Raw genomic sequence first — 14,974 nt, forward strand, 5'->3', positions numbered from 1 at the left:
CTCCACTTGACTTAACTCGTGTGTCCCCTAGCGTTATTTTATTATATGCGAGACATACAACAGAATAACGCTAAAGGATACTCGAGCTACCACTGACTCACCCACCTACGTACCCACCCACCCACACAAATACATAAAACACCCACCATACACACATACTGAATACAAAATATTATTGGTAGTAAATGTATTGGTGTGTTTATGTATTTGTGTGAGTGGGAGGGTACATGGGACAAAATTGTATTCATTCATTTATACATATTTTCGTGCTTAAATCCAATTAAGGTTTAAGCACGCTGTTATGGGCACACACCTCAGCTATCTGGGCTGTCTGTCCAGGACACGGGGTTAGTGGTTAGCTGTTAGTGGTTCGTGAGCCAGAAGTCCATGTAGTCGCTGGCGTTGCACCTACCCACTGAGTCGTTAAGCTCGCTCTGAGTGGGAGCCGGTACCAGGATGCGAACCAAGTGCTTACCGATGGCTTTAAAACCACTACTCCACCGAGTCAACCGAGGGTCGCACCTCAGACGAGCGTTCTACCAATGACCTACATCGATATTGCGCCTCGCCCAGTCGTAGAGATTCCATCTGACATGCTATGAATGAACGTTTAACAACATCCTAACATGGGCGAGACGTAGCCCAGGCAAAGTGCTCGCTTGATGCGCGGTCGGTCTAGCATCGATCCCCGCCTGTGGGCCCATTGGGCTATTTCTCGTTCCAGCCAGTGAAACACGATTAGTATATCAAAGGTCGTGGTATATGCTATCCTGTTTTTTGGGATGGTGCATATAAAAGATCCCTTGCTACTAATGGAAAAATGTAGCGGGTTTCCTCACTAAGAATAAATTTCAAAATTACCAAAGGTTTTACATCCAATAGCCGACGATTAATAAATCAATGTGCTCTAGTGGTGTTGTAAAACAAAACAAACTTTAACATCCCTACATACGAAAACTATATCGGCTGTTAGGTGTTATCTTTGACATTTAGTAGCCAATGAATAATACTTAAAATTAAAAAGAATCAAAGTTTGATGTGGTGCTGATTTGCTATGCGGCGAGGTTGATAAAGTAATAATTTTTTATGGGCCTAATTAAACTGATATTGGCCTAAAACAATCCCAGTTTGTATTAACAAGAGATATTATAGGCTACAACACGTAGGCGACAAACGTACATAGTACATACACACAGATACACACAGCAACCATCCATGACAAACATACATTCAAGCATGCATACACACATACAATCTATTTAATTACCACAATAACATATTTTAATACGTTCATATGCGTGTGCGTACGTAAAAATATTTAGATAGCTGATGGATATCTGTGTGACAGACAAGCAACTATACTTTATAACAGGTGATAGATACAGGTTGTTTTTAGACCGGCCTCGGTGGCGTCGTGGTTAGGCCATCGGTCTACAGTCTGTTAGGTACTGGGTTCGGATTCCAGTTGAGGCATGGGATTTTTTAATCCAGATATCGACTCCAAACCCTGAGTGAGTACTCCGCAAGGCTCAATGGGTAGTTGTAAACCACTTGCACCGACCAGTGATCCATAACTGGTTCAACAAAGGCCATGGTTTGTGCTATCCAGCCTGTGGGAAGCGCAAATAAAAGATCCCTTGCTGCTAATCGGAAAGAGTAGTCCATGTAGTTGCGACAGCGGGTTTCCTCTCAAAATCTGTGTGGTCCTTAACCATATGTCTGACGTCATATAATCGTAAATAAAATGTGTTGAGTGCGTCGTTAAATAAAACATTTCTTTCTTTTTTCTAGATACGTTTTGTTAATAATACTATGGATCCTACTGCATTATTTATGTATGTATGCAACCCTAGTACAGTTCTTTGATTTTTAGCCCACCTGCTTCGGTGAAATTGAGTACTGATGGACAAATATAAGATATTTAATAATGCTTCATATAGTCGCAAAAAATGCTGCTATATACAAACATCTGTGACAGAAAAGTAATTACACGTCATAATAGATCGTCTATACATGTCGACGAGCACATTCATTAATAACAATATATGTATATGTATATATATATATATGATTATGTATATATATATGTGTGTGTAAAATAAATTGTATATGTTTGTAACAGTAAGGTGTCTGAGTCACAGTACTAGTGGAGCTGCTACTGAAAAACCGATTACCTGTACAGGTAAGTACTAATGACGCAGCTTTAAATAACTATACAGTGTTTAGTACCTTTCGCAATACAGCCTTCACTGAAGTTGTTTAATACATTTTATTTTAGATAGTATTCAGGGAAATAACCGGATATATTTGTCAAATAACAGTGCTGACAGTCCTTAGTGAAAACACGATCTAAAAGGTATTATTCTCCCTTACCCCACCCTCATCCCACCCTCAACCCACCCCCAAAAGAAACGGTTAATACACTGTAGTAAAGTGGTGTCATTATCAACTCCTGTATGTTTTGTGTCGTAGACATTTTCTTAATTGCAGGGGTAATTAATTACTAACAAGAATGTGGCGGAATTAAAGGTCTCGCCTACCAGAGACATATTCTATGTCGCTAACAATTTGTATCTATAGATGGTCATCTCCAAGCATGTTTTAAAAAATAAAAAATAAATAATAGCAAACGTTTAATTTTTTTTTTTTAATCCAGTTAAAAACGTATCTTTTTTCACATGCATTTTTATGAACATCCATAGGTGCAACTATAACCCAAATTTCATTGATGTAGGACTTTGTATGAAATGCAGCTAAACGTGAAACGTAAAATTAAAACGAAATCATTAACTACATACACATTATAAAATAAATTTGCAACACAACATTAAATAACAATAAATATTAATTATTTTCATTTCTAATGATTGACGTTTTCCTGTAGCAACACAGATAAATTTATAAATATTAGTAATAACTCTCATACTTTGGTTACGTAATAACTTAATTAGTTTGAAAACCGATGGTTTACAATAGTAATACTTGTATGTTTTAATCTATTTAACACGAAATTCACTGAACTGTGGGCAAACAAGTATACAGTGAAACTCATCCTCAATATTATGTTACATCAACCTTTCCAAAAATTGAATATGAATATTTTTCTATATTTGGTGTATCAATAAAACCCCAAACGTCACTAGCATAGTTTATAATAGGCTGTACATAAGTATCGAACACGATGACTTTATCTCAATATTTGCATTTGTTCGTTCATCATTTTAAATTAAAGCAAATGTTTCTTTCCTAGACTAACTGGCAGCGATACCACTAGAGCACATTGATTAATTAATAATCGGCTATTGGATTTCACACATTTGTTAATTCTGACTCGTAGTCATCAGAGAAAATCTGTAGCAAGGGATCTTTTATATGCATTTTCTCACAAACAGAAAAGCACATACCACGGCCTTTGACCAGTTGCCGTGCACTGGTTGGAACGAGAGAAACACCTCAATCAGTTTAATGGATCCACCGAGGATGGTTCGATCATGCGTCGGACACCCTTTGGGACCAAGTAAAAAATCTGGTTTTAAGGGGTATCCTTTTTAGAGAAGTTGTATTCTGTACTGATATATTCCGGTATATATATATATATATACATGTACATGATACGTGTATAGTGAAACCCCTCTAAACCGGACACCCACGGGACAGAATAAAATTAGAGGTGTCCTGTTTGCGGGGGTTCGTGTCGTTTCTTGATAGTTTATCTAAGCCAAGGTTACTAAATGAAAACTGTAGTCTAAGAAAATCAACTGTTGGAGATACCAAGAAACGACGCGAACCCCCGCAAACCGGACATCTCTAATGACCGGATATTCTATTCGGTCGGGTGGGTGTCCGGTTTAGAGGGGTTTCACTGTATATTAGATATTGTGTGACCAGGCACCGTGTATCAGCAGACATGGTAAAACGCAGATGTTCTTCTTATCACGTGGATACCTAAATCTCCAGCGGTCACTGTTGATCATCATTTAAGAATCCGACTGTTTCGATTAATCTGTCCCGGATCAGGCCCCTGACTATCCAGAGACGGGACCCGGAACGGACATGGCCTCAGACCACAATTAATTTCGCTATATGTTTCTATATAGCCTTAGTGGCTATAACATTTTTATTAATATCAGCAGGCCCGTGAAGTTTTGTATGTACCTTTGCCTGCATGGGGGACACATACCCTGAAAAGGACAACCCCTGTTGTCCAGCTCTTTCTCCCAGCATATTGGTTTAAACAGACACACCCTCTAAACTAGGCCGGAGTACACCCATTTTACACAAAAAGCACTACTTTTGCATGGGCCGGAATTACCACAAACAAGTCTTCAATGTCAGCAAGTTACACATGTTTACAAACTACATGCTATCCCCTGTCACTTCAGTCAAACAGTTGCCACTTCATAGCTGTCTGCCATGAAATAATCACAGTCAAACAGCAGACTACTTGCGCGGTGAAACTTCCGGACAACCAAATGGGAAGATAACTGTAATCTGAGGCCACATGCTCGGAACCTTCGTGGTACATGAGCATAACAAAATTATCCGCTCCGCTCCGTTTCGATTAAAAGTAATTAGGCCAGACTACCACATCATTTAGTTTAGAAATGGTTTCTCCATTCCCTTTATTTTAATACTTTGGTATGGTTACATGTGGGGGACGGTATTGTCGCATATTTTATTATTTAAAAAAAAAAGAGGTTGGCAATTATCTTGATTTGATTGTTATCCAATGTGGCCATTTGGTTTAACGTGAAGCGCACAAACCAGTCTAGCGGACTTTTTTCTGCTCGGTCTGGCTGCACTCAGCCAAGGCCTTTTCACGGTAATTAATAAGAAGACGGTTATGTGTTTCGTTGTATAATATATACCGGAAAGGCGTCGAAATAAGTCAGCAAGTGGAGATAATAGTTATGTATTAAATAACCATTAGTCCGGTCCCATTTTGTAGAAATGTGACATGTACGGGCATTTGTTTTAAGATTTGGTCCAAAATAGGTTTGGAACCTAATTTGGGTATGCTGAATCTCCCAATAATATGTTGGACATCTGAGAAATTGTGTTTTATGGTTCAAAATGGCCGAAAACAAAATGGCGGAAAATTGCCTAATAAAAGTATGTAACTGGTATCCCAACGATCTTTATAGGATTAGTTTTGCAATTAACATGTACATGGATACATTTAATTTATAAAAATGTATGTTGAAAATATGAAAATTTAGTTTTGTGGTCAAAATGTTGAAAAACAAGATGGTGGAAAATACAATGGCGGCCATTTGTCATAAAATTTATAAAATCGACATCCAAGTCTTATGAAGGGCATTATTTGCCGCCATAAATGCAAGAATGTATCGCAGCATGTCACACAAATAAGTTCAACATATATGTGTGGTACGATTCACGATGGCCGCCATATCATATGTATTTGCAATGGGTGGAAAGCTATCGTCCAAAACTTAGTCTGTTTAATAATACATTAATATATATTTTATTTATATCATCAAATATGATGATAAGAGTCTTTTCACGTGTATGGGTATTTAATGAAAGAGTTATTTAACAACCTTCCTATTACTTTAACACAAACTGGAAGCAAAATTATATGTAGTTGATGCTATCATACAAATGTATCTATAAAACCATGGCAACATGTACCAATACGAGTACAGATACTGATCCCGGTGATCGTCAAGCACTGCCCTGTAAACACTGAAACCATCAATCAAATTTTCAAATCAACATTCTGGTTAATATTAAATTTTGTGAAGTAACTTATGCAACTGTCACCTAGTCAACAGCAGTAAGAACATACATCGTTGTCATACACGTGTTTTTATTTTAATCAGTCTTTGGTCAATGTTTCTGTATTTCTGTTCTATGAAAATCATTAATTGCAAAAATATTAAACATTAGAGTGCTTGAGATGCTAGTTTATGAACTCTCATTCCTCTCGTGTATTGTTTTCCTGCCAATACCGTATCAGCAACTATCCATATTTCATATATGCCTGACCTTTTCTGTGATGTCAGATGTGTGAACCTTCCATCATAGGTATAAGATTCATAATTATTTTCATAAAGCGCATATGAAATCTTAAATTTGAGGTAGTGTGCATTAACAACAGTAATGACTGTACTGGTTTATTTCTAACTGTTCGGATACATTCATACGGTAAATCTATGAACGGAATGTTTAAGATGTTGATTTTAGGGATTGGAGGTTCAAATGGGTATATATCTGACATTGGTTAAATTGGGATTAATAATAATAGACCAACTGATTGCCAATCATGTTGGAGGTAAATCTTCATGTCATTGCCAGGTGTGGCATGATTTCGTAATTTTGCTGATCCAGTTTAGGACCTTGGATATAAACTTAGTCCTCGAAACATAAGCGCCAGGAGAGTCCTGTAACTAGGGAGGGAGGCAAACTGGAGGATCATATTTTAAATGTGCGTGCGCGCGTGCGTGCGTGTGTTATTTTTGTTTTTGTTATTTTGACTATATAAGCATTATGTGCGTGTTCATTGTCGTACTAAAATAGCAATAAAATGGAGAATTATGAGCTACGCCTATATTCTTGTGTTTAGATTGCCTTTAAACTTGTGTGTGTGCGGGGGGGGGGGGGGGGGGCAATGCATACCCTGGCCCCTCCAGACCTATGCGAAATAATGATTTAAAATATCATTCCTCTTACTTTAGGTTCATGGCGTCAATATTTGTATCACCTACAAATCCAACCTTATAATAACCAATCGATCCTCATTACATTGATGTTACCCCCTCCCCCGGTATAATGTTAGATGAAAAAGTATTCAAAATACATTAAAATATATATATATAATTCCCTCTCCGAGAGAGTAAAATCATTCTCCCTAAATTTCGGTTGCCTCTTATTTCGATGCTTGTAGACACTTTTGTATCGAAATCGTTTGAAAACATAGCTGTTTTGTTTTTCTATTCCAATATAGGTTTGCAGAATACAAATAAATATGTTGTCCATCTGAAAAATTACATTTCGGGGTGTCATACCATTAGCTTCTACAAAAATACATTGTATCCTAGTATAAATGCGTACTTTTGTTTTTGTTATTTTGACTATATAAGCATTATTTTTCAAATGGCCAACACATGTTTTTGGATTCAGCATATTTAAATTTTGTTACAAAAGTATGTTGGATACATTCCTAAAGACATTGTCCTTGACACTCTATTATACTTAGATACTTAGATTTTTAACATATCCTAATTTCGCATACTACCAATACGTAATTTCTCAGATGTTCAACATATCTGGGTTTTTTATTCAACACGGCCAAATTAGGTTAGAAAAGTATGTTTGGTATAATCCAAACAAAAAAAAATGCTCGTACTTCGATAAATAAGCGTTTAAAAAAAAAAAAGGCACCTGACTACATTGAAGGGGGAGGAATGCATTATCTTCAGAGTTTGGAAAGAGTGATATTGTTTACTGTACTACATGCCCAGCTGTTATTAACTGTCAAACAGAAGTTGCGTTATGGCATTACTCCGTAATACGTTTATGTATTCAGTCGTGGCAGGCTAGTTGGTGCATATAGTAATCGAATAGATCAACTGAATTAGGCAGGATGGGCGGGGATCGTGTGATACATCGCATCACACTCGGAATATCTACCACTGGTATCGCGAGAGAACAAAGAGAGATGATCTCTTGTAGAAATTCCAAATTGGAGTACCGCAGGCGACGAAAAAGAATTAAAATGACTGCCCCTAGTTAGCAGGAATAATCATGGTGGGTTTTTTTTAATAATAATAAAATTACGCGTTTTGTATTTGTTAAACTGTCAGTATGTGTAGGTGGTCCGGGTATGCACATAAGGTCTCACTACACAGATGTCATCTTCCATTGAAACCCATGTTAAATTGCCAAACTTCAAATGAAGATTGCCAATACACCATTGCGAACATACATTAAGTAAGCATTTATTTTCACTCCAAAATTGAGAACATTTCCGTCTCAGTGTTTTGCTATATGACCGCATCTGGCTGTAGTACTGGTCCGAACAGGTGGTTCATTAACCCAATCACTGCGGCTGTCTCTTGCGCTATACACCCATGTCCTAAAAGGCCAATGCACAATATTACAAAATAACATGGGCAAAATACAGCCAGAAGGTTTACCATTAAACATACATATTGTTTTAATTCTTCCCCAATTCCTAGAAGTGAATATGTGAACCACAATATATGTTACAATTAGGAACTATGGTGGACCGTGATGAATGAACTCTTACCCTGAAGTGATCTGTGTAGTGCGACCTTAGGCTCATATTTGACATGATTGTCCCTTTAATACAGGCGCGGGGAAAGCAAGTTCCTCTTTCCGACACAGATAAAAACACAAACTAGTAGTGTCGTTAAACAAAACAAACTTTAACAAACTTTTTATTTTGATAGTATAGCTTTCTGTTGTTAATGTCATAACTGATCTGGGACAGTTCCACGTATTTACTATTATACAGCTCGAAATAATTAATTCAAGCAGAACCAGTTGGGCGGATCCAAGGGGGGGGGACCAGGGGGACGCGTCCCCCCCCCCAAAATTGTTCAAGTGCCCTCAAAATGTCCAAGTGCCCTTTTTGTTTGTAGAATTTTTTTTTTTTTAAGTAAACAATAATTATATTGTAGATAAATGAAATCAAGATTTTCGTGTACATGCGCAAGCTTGCAGATATGTGTCTGTGTTATTGAGTCTCAATGGGGCCCCAATGAGGTTCTAACGCGAGTGACGCCAATTTACTTTATTATTGCTAGTATATTATGACGTAGAACTGTAGGAATTCATATTAATTGTAAATATCAAAACTTGTAGTAAGGTGCCCTTTTGACGAGTCAATGTGCCCTTCTTTTTTGGTCCCCCCCCCCCCTAAAAATATTTCCTGGATCCGCCCATGCATAGAAACTATATCTCGTAAATAAAATGTGGTATTTCTGGAAATGGTTTCATTGTAAAGACTCATTTGGAACATTATGGTTAAAGGTTTTAATTATTGTAAATATCAACACTGTGGAATTGTAGTTAATACGGTTAATAGCGGTACCATCTGTTCGGCGTATATCCAATTGTTAAAGACTGTGGTCATAGCGTGGGCCCGTTGACGGACAAACGTATTAAATCTAGGGCAAAGCAAATCAAACCACATAAAATACGACGATTGTCAGATCAGAAATTCAGAATCAGAATCAGTTTGCCAAATGCCAGCATGAATACAAACAGAAACCGAACAGTTATTTAATGAGTTACAATATACAAATACCGACAATGACGTAAACGTTAAGATGACAAACCTTTGTGCAATTAACACAAAAATTAAATAAATACAAATATAAATATTAATTCAAATTTACCAATACTTAACAGTTGCAAATATATAGTCCATCCCATTAATCTAGAAACTTAATTTTGGTAAATAATGTCAGTTTGGTTTGAAGTAAGAAGAAAATCAATCGGCTCAGAAGAAATAACTTGTAGTAAATTCCATAATATGAAACAAGGCGTTCCCTGTTGGACGGACTATAGATTTTTGTATAAGTTTTGGAGATAAATACAATACCTTATTATTAAGAAAAGGTTCCTTTCTCAAGAATGCTTTATATAAATATTTAAGATTCCTTAAAGTCTTTATATTTTCTGACAATAGATGTTTAATGAAAAAAAAGATGTTTTTGTACCTATAAAACCCTAATATCATGATAAAAAATAACATTTTAATACAAAATTAAATTCATCTTCTATATCTCCATCGTAACGCATACTACAAAGTCCATTTTCCCGGGACATTATGATGCCTCCCCACTTATAATATCAGAATATCAGAACTTGAACAAAATCTTTATCACACCGTTTATCAAGTAAGTTACGTTGGACATTCCTTGACAGAATTTTAATTAAATGTTCACCCTCCGACTCATCTTAGGTAGCAGGTTTTTTTATCCTTCATCTGGTCAGCAGGTAGTACATACAGCCTTCAGTTAACATACAGCTTGTTGTATGCCAGACTGTCTTGATTATTGTGACGGAACATGCTCTTATTTCTTTTCGCCTGTGGCGATATTAATTGTTTTAGAGGGCCGTGTGCAGTCTCAATATGCACTTAAGCCCAGGTGGGCACTTTGTTACGTAATACCTCTGCGCGACAGTGGTCGAGCTGTACCCTCTAATAAACACCCAGACAAGGTGCGGATGCCATGTGGCCAGTAGTTACGTAATACCTCCGCGAGTGCGGGTTTTACGACCGTGATTTTGGCGACTAGGCGACAGTGAGTCTGGCCATCTAAGAAAAATATGCCGGCTTGGTCTCTGTGGAAATATCACTAGTAGGTATTCGGTGCCGCCTTGTACCCCCAGGCGATATTCGGTTTTGTAATAAATAGATAGGATTTAGAATTATCTGGGAGAAACAAAAGGAAGGCTCCAGGGGATCGTTGTCCGTCCGGACTGGTAATTATATATTATTTCTGCTCTGTGTATAACCTTGATGTGATTGATGTGACTTTAAATATTTTAATACTGTATTATACCGATATTATTTAGACGGTGTTTCCGGTAATCTGACGAAGTAAACTGTAGGATTCATTGTTCTAAAAGTTATTAAAGCTTAACCAGTCATCCTAGAGGACCTAGGTAAACTGTATGTTATTGTCTTTATTGTGATAGGTACCACTATTAAGTCTGTATTACAAGGTTATTGAATGAGTAGTTAAGGGTTAATTAAAAATTAACCAGTTAGGAATAGAGTTGTAATTCCTTTATTACTTAAGTTCCCCTGGAAGCGTTTCTCAATTATCACACGTGTGGGTGTTGTGTCACGGTGAAGTGATTAGAATATTGTGTAAACTAGACACCTAGAGATTAACTAATTAAGTGATCAGTTCTGGGTTGTTATTATTTGTTGTTGTTAATTAACTACTGCGGCAGTACATTTGTCAGCGTAGTATTAATACAGATTCCAAAGTGTATTATGTTTTGTTGTGTTTTCTAGTGAACTAAACGTACTATATTACATATACTTTATATAAGATCGTATCTCTGATCATACCTAGACGAGCCACGCGGGTATAACTGCCCGTTACAGAGAGATCTAATAGATATGCAGTTAGGAGAGAGATTTGGATAATCGTGTTTCATTCAGTTACGGGTATTATAGGATCCCCGTGACAATTATGTAATCCGAATTCTTTCATTTTAGGGACCAGCTTACGCCGTTGTTCAGTAATAATGCCGGGAAAAATAGTTGAAAATGCTTAACAGCTAGGTGTTTTCCTAGTGGCTCTCTCTCTCTCTCTCTCTCTCTCTCTCTCTCTCTCTCTCTCTCTCTCTCTCTCTCTCTCTCTCTCTCTCTCTCTCTCTCTCTCTCTGTGTGTGTGTGTGTGTGTGTGTGTGTGTGTGTGTGTTTGAATAAAACTGGATTGTATGTAGTCGTCTGCCCTTCGTCCGTAAGCATATACCCGTTCAAAACTAATGTTTTTGGCTTCTTCTGGTGTCAAAACATCAAGCAGAATTTTCCAATTCAGAATGCCATTTTATTGAAGTTATTCCTCAAATTTTTCACAAATAAATTGAAATTATGCGTCGAAACATTTCAACCTATCTTTCATGTTTCTTATTGTTGTCATTAATGTTAGGGCTCAAGGACCTATACCAGCCCATCATATGACTAACTGCTCAGAATGTCCATGTTAAATATCTTCAACTTTAACTTGTTCTTTAGTATACCATTTATGTCGCATTGGTTTGTATCGGTATCATCAGTATCATAGTTTATGTTTTAAATTTTTTTTGTTTAACAACACCACTAGAGCACATTGCTTATTAATCATCGGCTATTGGATGTCAAACATTTGGGTAATTTTGACATATAGTCTTAGAGAGGAACCCCGCTATATTTTTCTATTAGTAGCAAGGGCTACTTTCATATGTACATACCACGGCCGTTAATATACCAGTCGTGGTGCACTGGAACGAAAAATAACCCAGTAGATCAACCGATGGTGATCGATCCCAGACCGACAGCGCTCCAAGCGAGCGCTTTACCATTGGGCTACGTGCCGCCTTTTTATGTTAGGAAGAAAATACATGTGTTAGTCTTAGGAGATGTTTGTTAGTTTTAGGAGTTTTGTAATCGTCTTTGTTGACAATGTTTCCAGATTCACAATGAAGATGCTGATTGTCCTGGTTCTGATGCTTGCTGTGGGTTCCAGTATGCAAGACGGTGAGCCAAGTATTTCACAACTCACTCGGTATTTAATCAATAATTCAGGGCGACCACATTTTCGGAATTTTCGTCTCGTATCCGGAATTCCGGAATTAATGCAAAAAACTAAACAGAATTGTTTTCAAATTCACTATTCACTGTTTTTAAAACCAACCATTTCTTATTGCATTCTACATTTTCGGAATTAAATATGTGTATCTCTCATTTTAGCAAATTAAAGTAGTGTCTGCAGAGTTATGTGGCATTACAAAGGTCTGTGTATATTGGTTGCATTTGTCATCAGCCGACCAATGAAAATATACCTGACAAGCAAGTAAACTGAAGCCATGGGAACATTTTCCTTTTACTTACTATACTTGTGTAATTTATACATCTTTTAAAAAACAATTTGGAACATGATAGACTTGTGCTCATACTATACTATGGTGATGCATACAATTCCACTACGGTCAATGAAAACCCGAACAGGGGAACAACGCTCGAGTAAACAAAAGAAGATGCATGAATTAATTTTATAAAATTAGTGACGAGGAGCTTATTTTGGGTTTGATATTTTAAATGTATACTAAATTTCGCGACGGAACAAACGCCAAATACTGTTGTTACAGCTTATTTCCTTTATAGTAAAAAAGTAGTTTGCTAATACACATGGGATCAATTTTTTTTTTTATTAAAGGTCTGATCATTTAAGGCTTGGCATGCAATACATTATGAAAACTCAGAAGTGGCTGGAGTATTTCCACTAATCCAAACACACACCAATTCTGTTGTAAGAGGGAGTGTGCTCGCAAACATTTTTCTTTTGTATAACGACACCACTATAGTACATTGATATATTAATCATCGCTACTGGATATCAAACATTTAGTAATTCTGACAGTCTTAGATCCGCTACATTTTTCCATTAGTTGCAGGGGATCTTTTATATGCACCATCTCACAGACAGAATAACACATATCATTGCCTTTGATATACCAGTCGCGGTGCACATATTGGAACGACAAAAAATGGGCCTACCAACGGGGATCGATCCTAGACCGACTGCGCTTCAGGCATGCGCTTTACCACTGGGCTTCGTCCCGCCACCTCTCGAACATTTTGACTGGCTTCCAACGTGTTCTATCATTTAATACTAGGAGTAAAAACCAGTCTAGCGAGCGACCACGACCTTTTATCTACATGTTTGGTTCAATCCTATAACCTGTAAGGATTGTGAATAAAATGTTGTATCATATGCTTTTATCTTTGTTACGCAAACAGTGGTTCCTTAACCATGTGTCCGACGTCATATAACAGTAAATAAAATGTGTTGAGTGCGTCGTTAAATAAACCATTTCCTTCAAACGGTGGTATACTACATAGATACACAGATACACCATATATATTTCAAGCACAAGGCTACTTGACACAGTGGTACTAGATGAAATAAAATTGCATACAATTATTGCCCCGATGAAACTAATCGTTTTTACAACCAGCACACTCATATTCCTAACCAATCACAGGACGTGTGGTGTTAACTTCACTATCAAAAGTTGGGTGCACCTCGAACTTTAACCAACCCGTTAGTTATTTGGTTTAGTACTACTTACAGCGCCCAGATTCCCGAAGCTATCTCAGTGCTACGATATCGTAAAACAATCGTAGGCTATGGCAAACTTTAATTGTATTAAATTTTATAAAAATCATTCATACATACATACATACATAGTGTGCTCCCTCCCTCCAATATAAAATCCTGGCAACGCCAGTGCGTCGATGTGGCGTCATAGCTTACGACGGTTTTACGATATCATAGCGCTGAGATAGCTTCGACAATCTGTACCCAGGCCCGTAGGACCGAAATCTAGAGTGATGGTATACACTTTCTGGTGGAGGGGGCACATGTATACAAGACATATTTTTATCTTTATGTATACAGAGTAGGATAAACAAAACAAAACACGTACATTTTCGACCTCAAGAGTGGGGCAGAGAGTTCTGTCCATGACAGGGAGTGTACGTTGATACTGATTAATGCTTTATATGTTTCCGTTCTCTAGATCCCAGGTGTAAGCTGCCAAAAGACGATGGTGACTGTGGAGACACCATGCACTATAATGCTCATCTCAGGTGGTACTACGACGCAGCGTCCAACAGCTGCGAGGTATTTGAGTTCTTTGGATGTGGAGGGAACGAAAACAGATTCGCAGACAGTCTGGACTGTGTTTTACGGTGTATCAAAAACTGACTTACACATTAAAGTCGGGATTATAACCTGCATATTAAAGTCAGAAAATAATTTGGAGATAAAAGTATTAAAGTCTTCTTCAGATAAATGTTGTTTTGTTGTTATTGTTTGTTTGTCTGTTTGGTTGGTTGGTTGGTTGGTTGGTTGGTTTGTTTGTGTGGTTATTTGGTTGGTTTGTGTGGTTAGTTGGTTGGTGTGGTTGGTTGGTTGGTTGGTTTGTGTGGTTAGTTGGTTGGTTTGTGTGGTTAGTTGGTTTATTCATTCATTATTGAAGTAACTGACCTAATTCTAAACTGCTTTTATTGAATTTAGCTTAATGCAAAAATAAATATAACTAATTAAAAGAATAAATCCATTTATTTCTGATATCCCTAAACTTCTATAACAATAATTGAACAATACGGTTGAAGTTCCAAAATGTATCTTAGGATTGTTAGGACTAAATTAAAAATACCGGGAACGTTCCCCCAAAATGTACCCCTCTCTCCGTC

At 37.2% G+C, this 14,974-nt stretch overlaps 1 protein-coding gene across 1 annotated transcript; it reads left to right on the forward strand.

Moving 5' to 3' along the window:
• Positions 1-2,086: 2,086 nt before the first annotated feature.
• On the forward strand, positions 2,087-14,571 carry LOC121371323 (kunitz-type serine protease inhibitor PIVL-like). The gene is made up of 3 exons (XM_041497127.1): positions 2,087-2,182; positions 12,186-12,250; positions 14,296-14,571. The coding sequence occupies exons 2-3, from the start codon at positions 12,193-12,195 to the stop codon at positions 14,481-14,483; spliced, it is 246 nt and encodes an 81-aa protein (XP_041353061.1). The 5' UTR covers positions 2,087-2,182; positions 12,186-12,192; the 3' UTR covers positions 14,484-14,571.
• The last annotated feature ends 403 nt before the right edge of the window (positions 14,572-14,974 follow it).

This window comes from Gigantopelta aegis, chromosome 4, assembly GCF_016097555.1.
Source record: "Gigantopelta aegis isolate Gae_Host chromosome 4, Gae_host_genome, whole genome shotgun sequence".
In the NCBI taxonomy this organism is placed as follows: domain Eukaryota; kingdom Metazoa; phylum Mollusca; class Gastropoda; order Neomphalida; family Peltospiridae; genus Gigantopelta; species Gigantopelta aegis.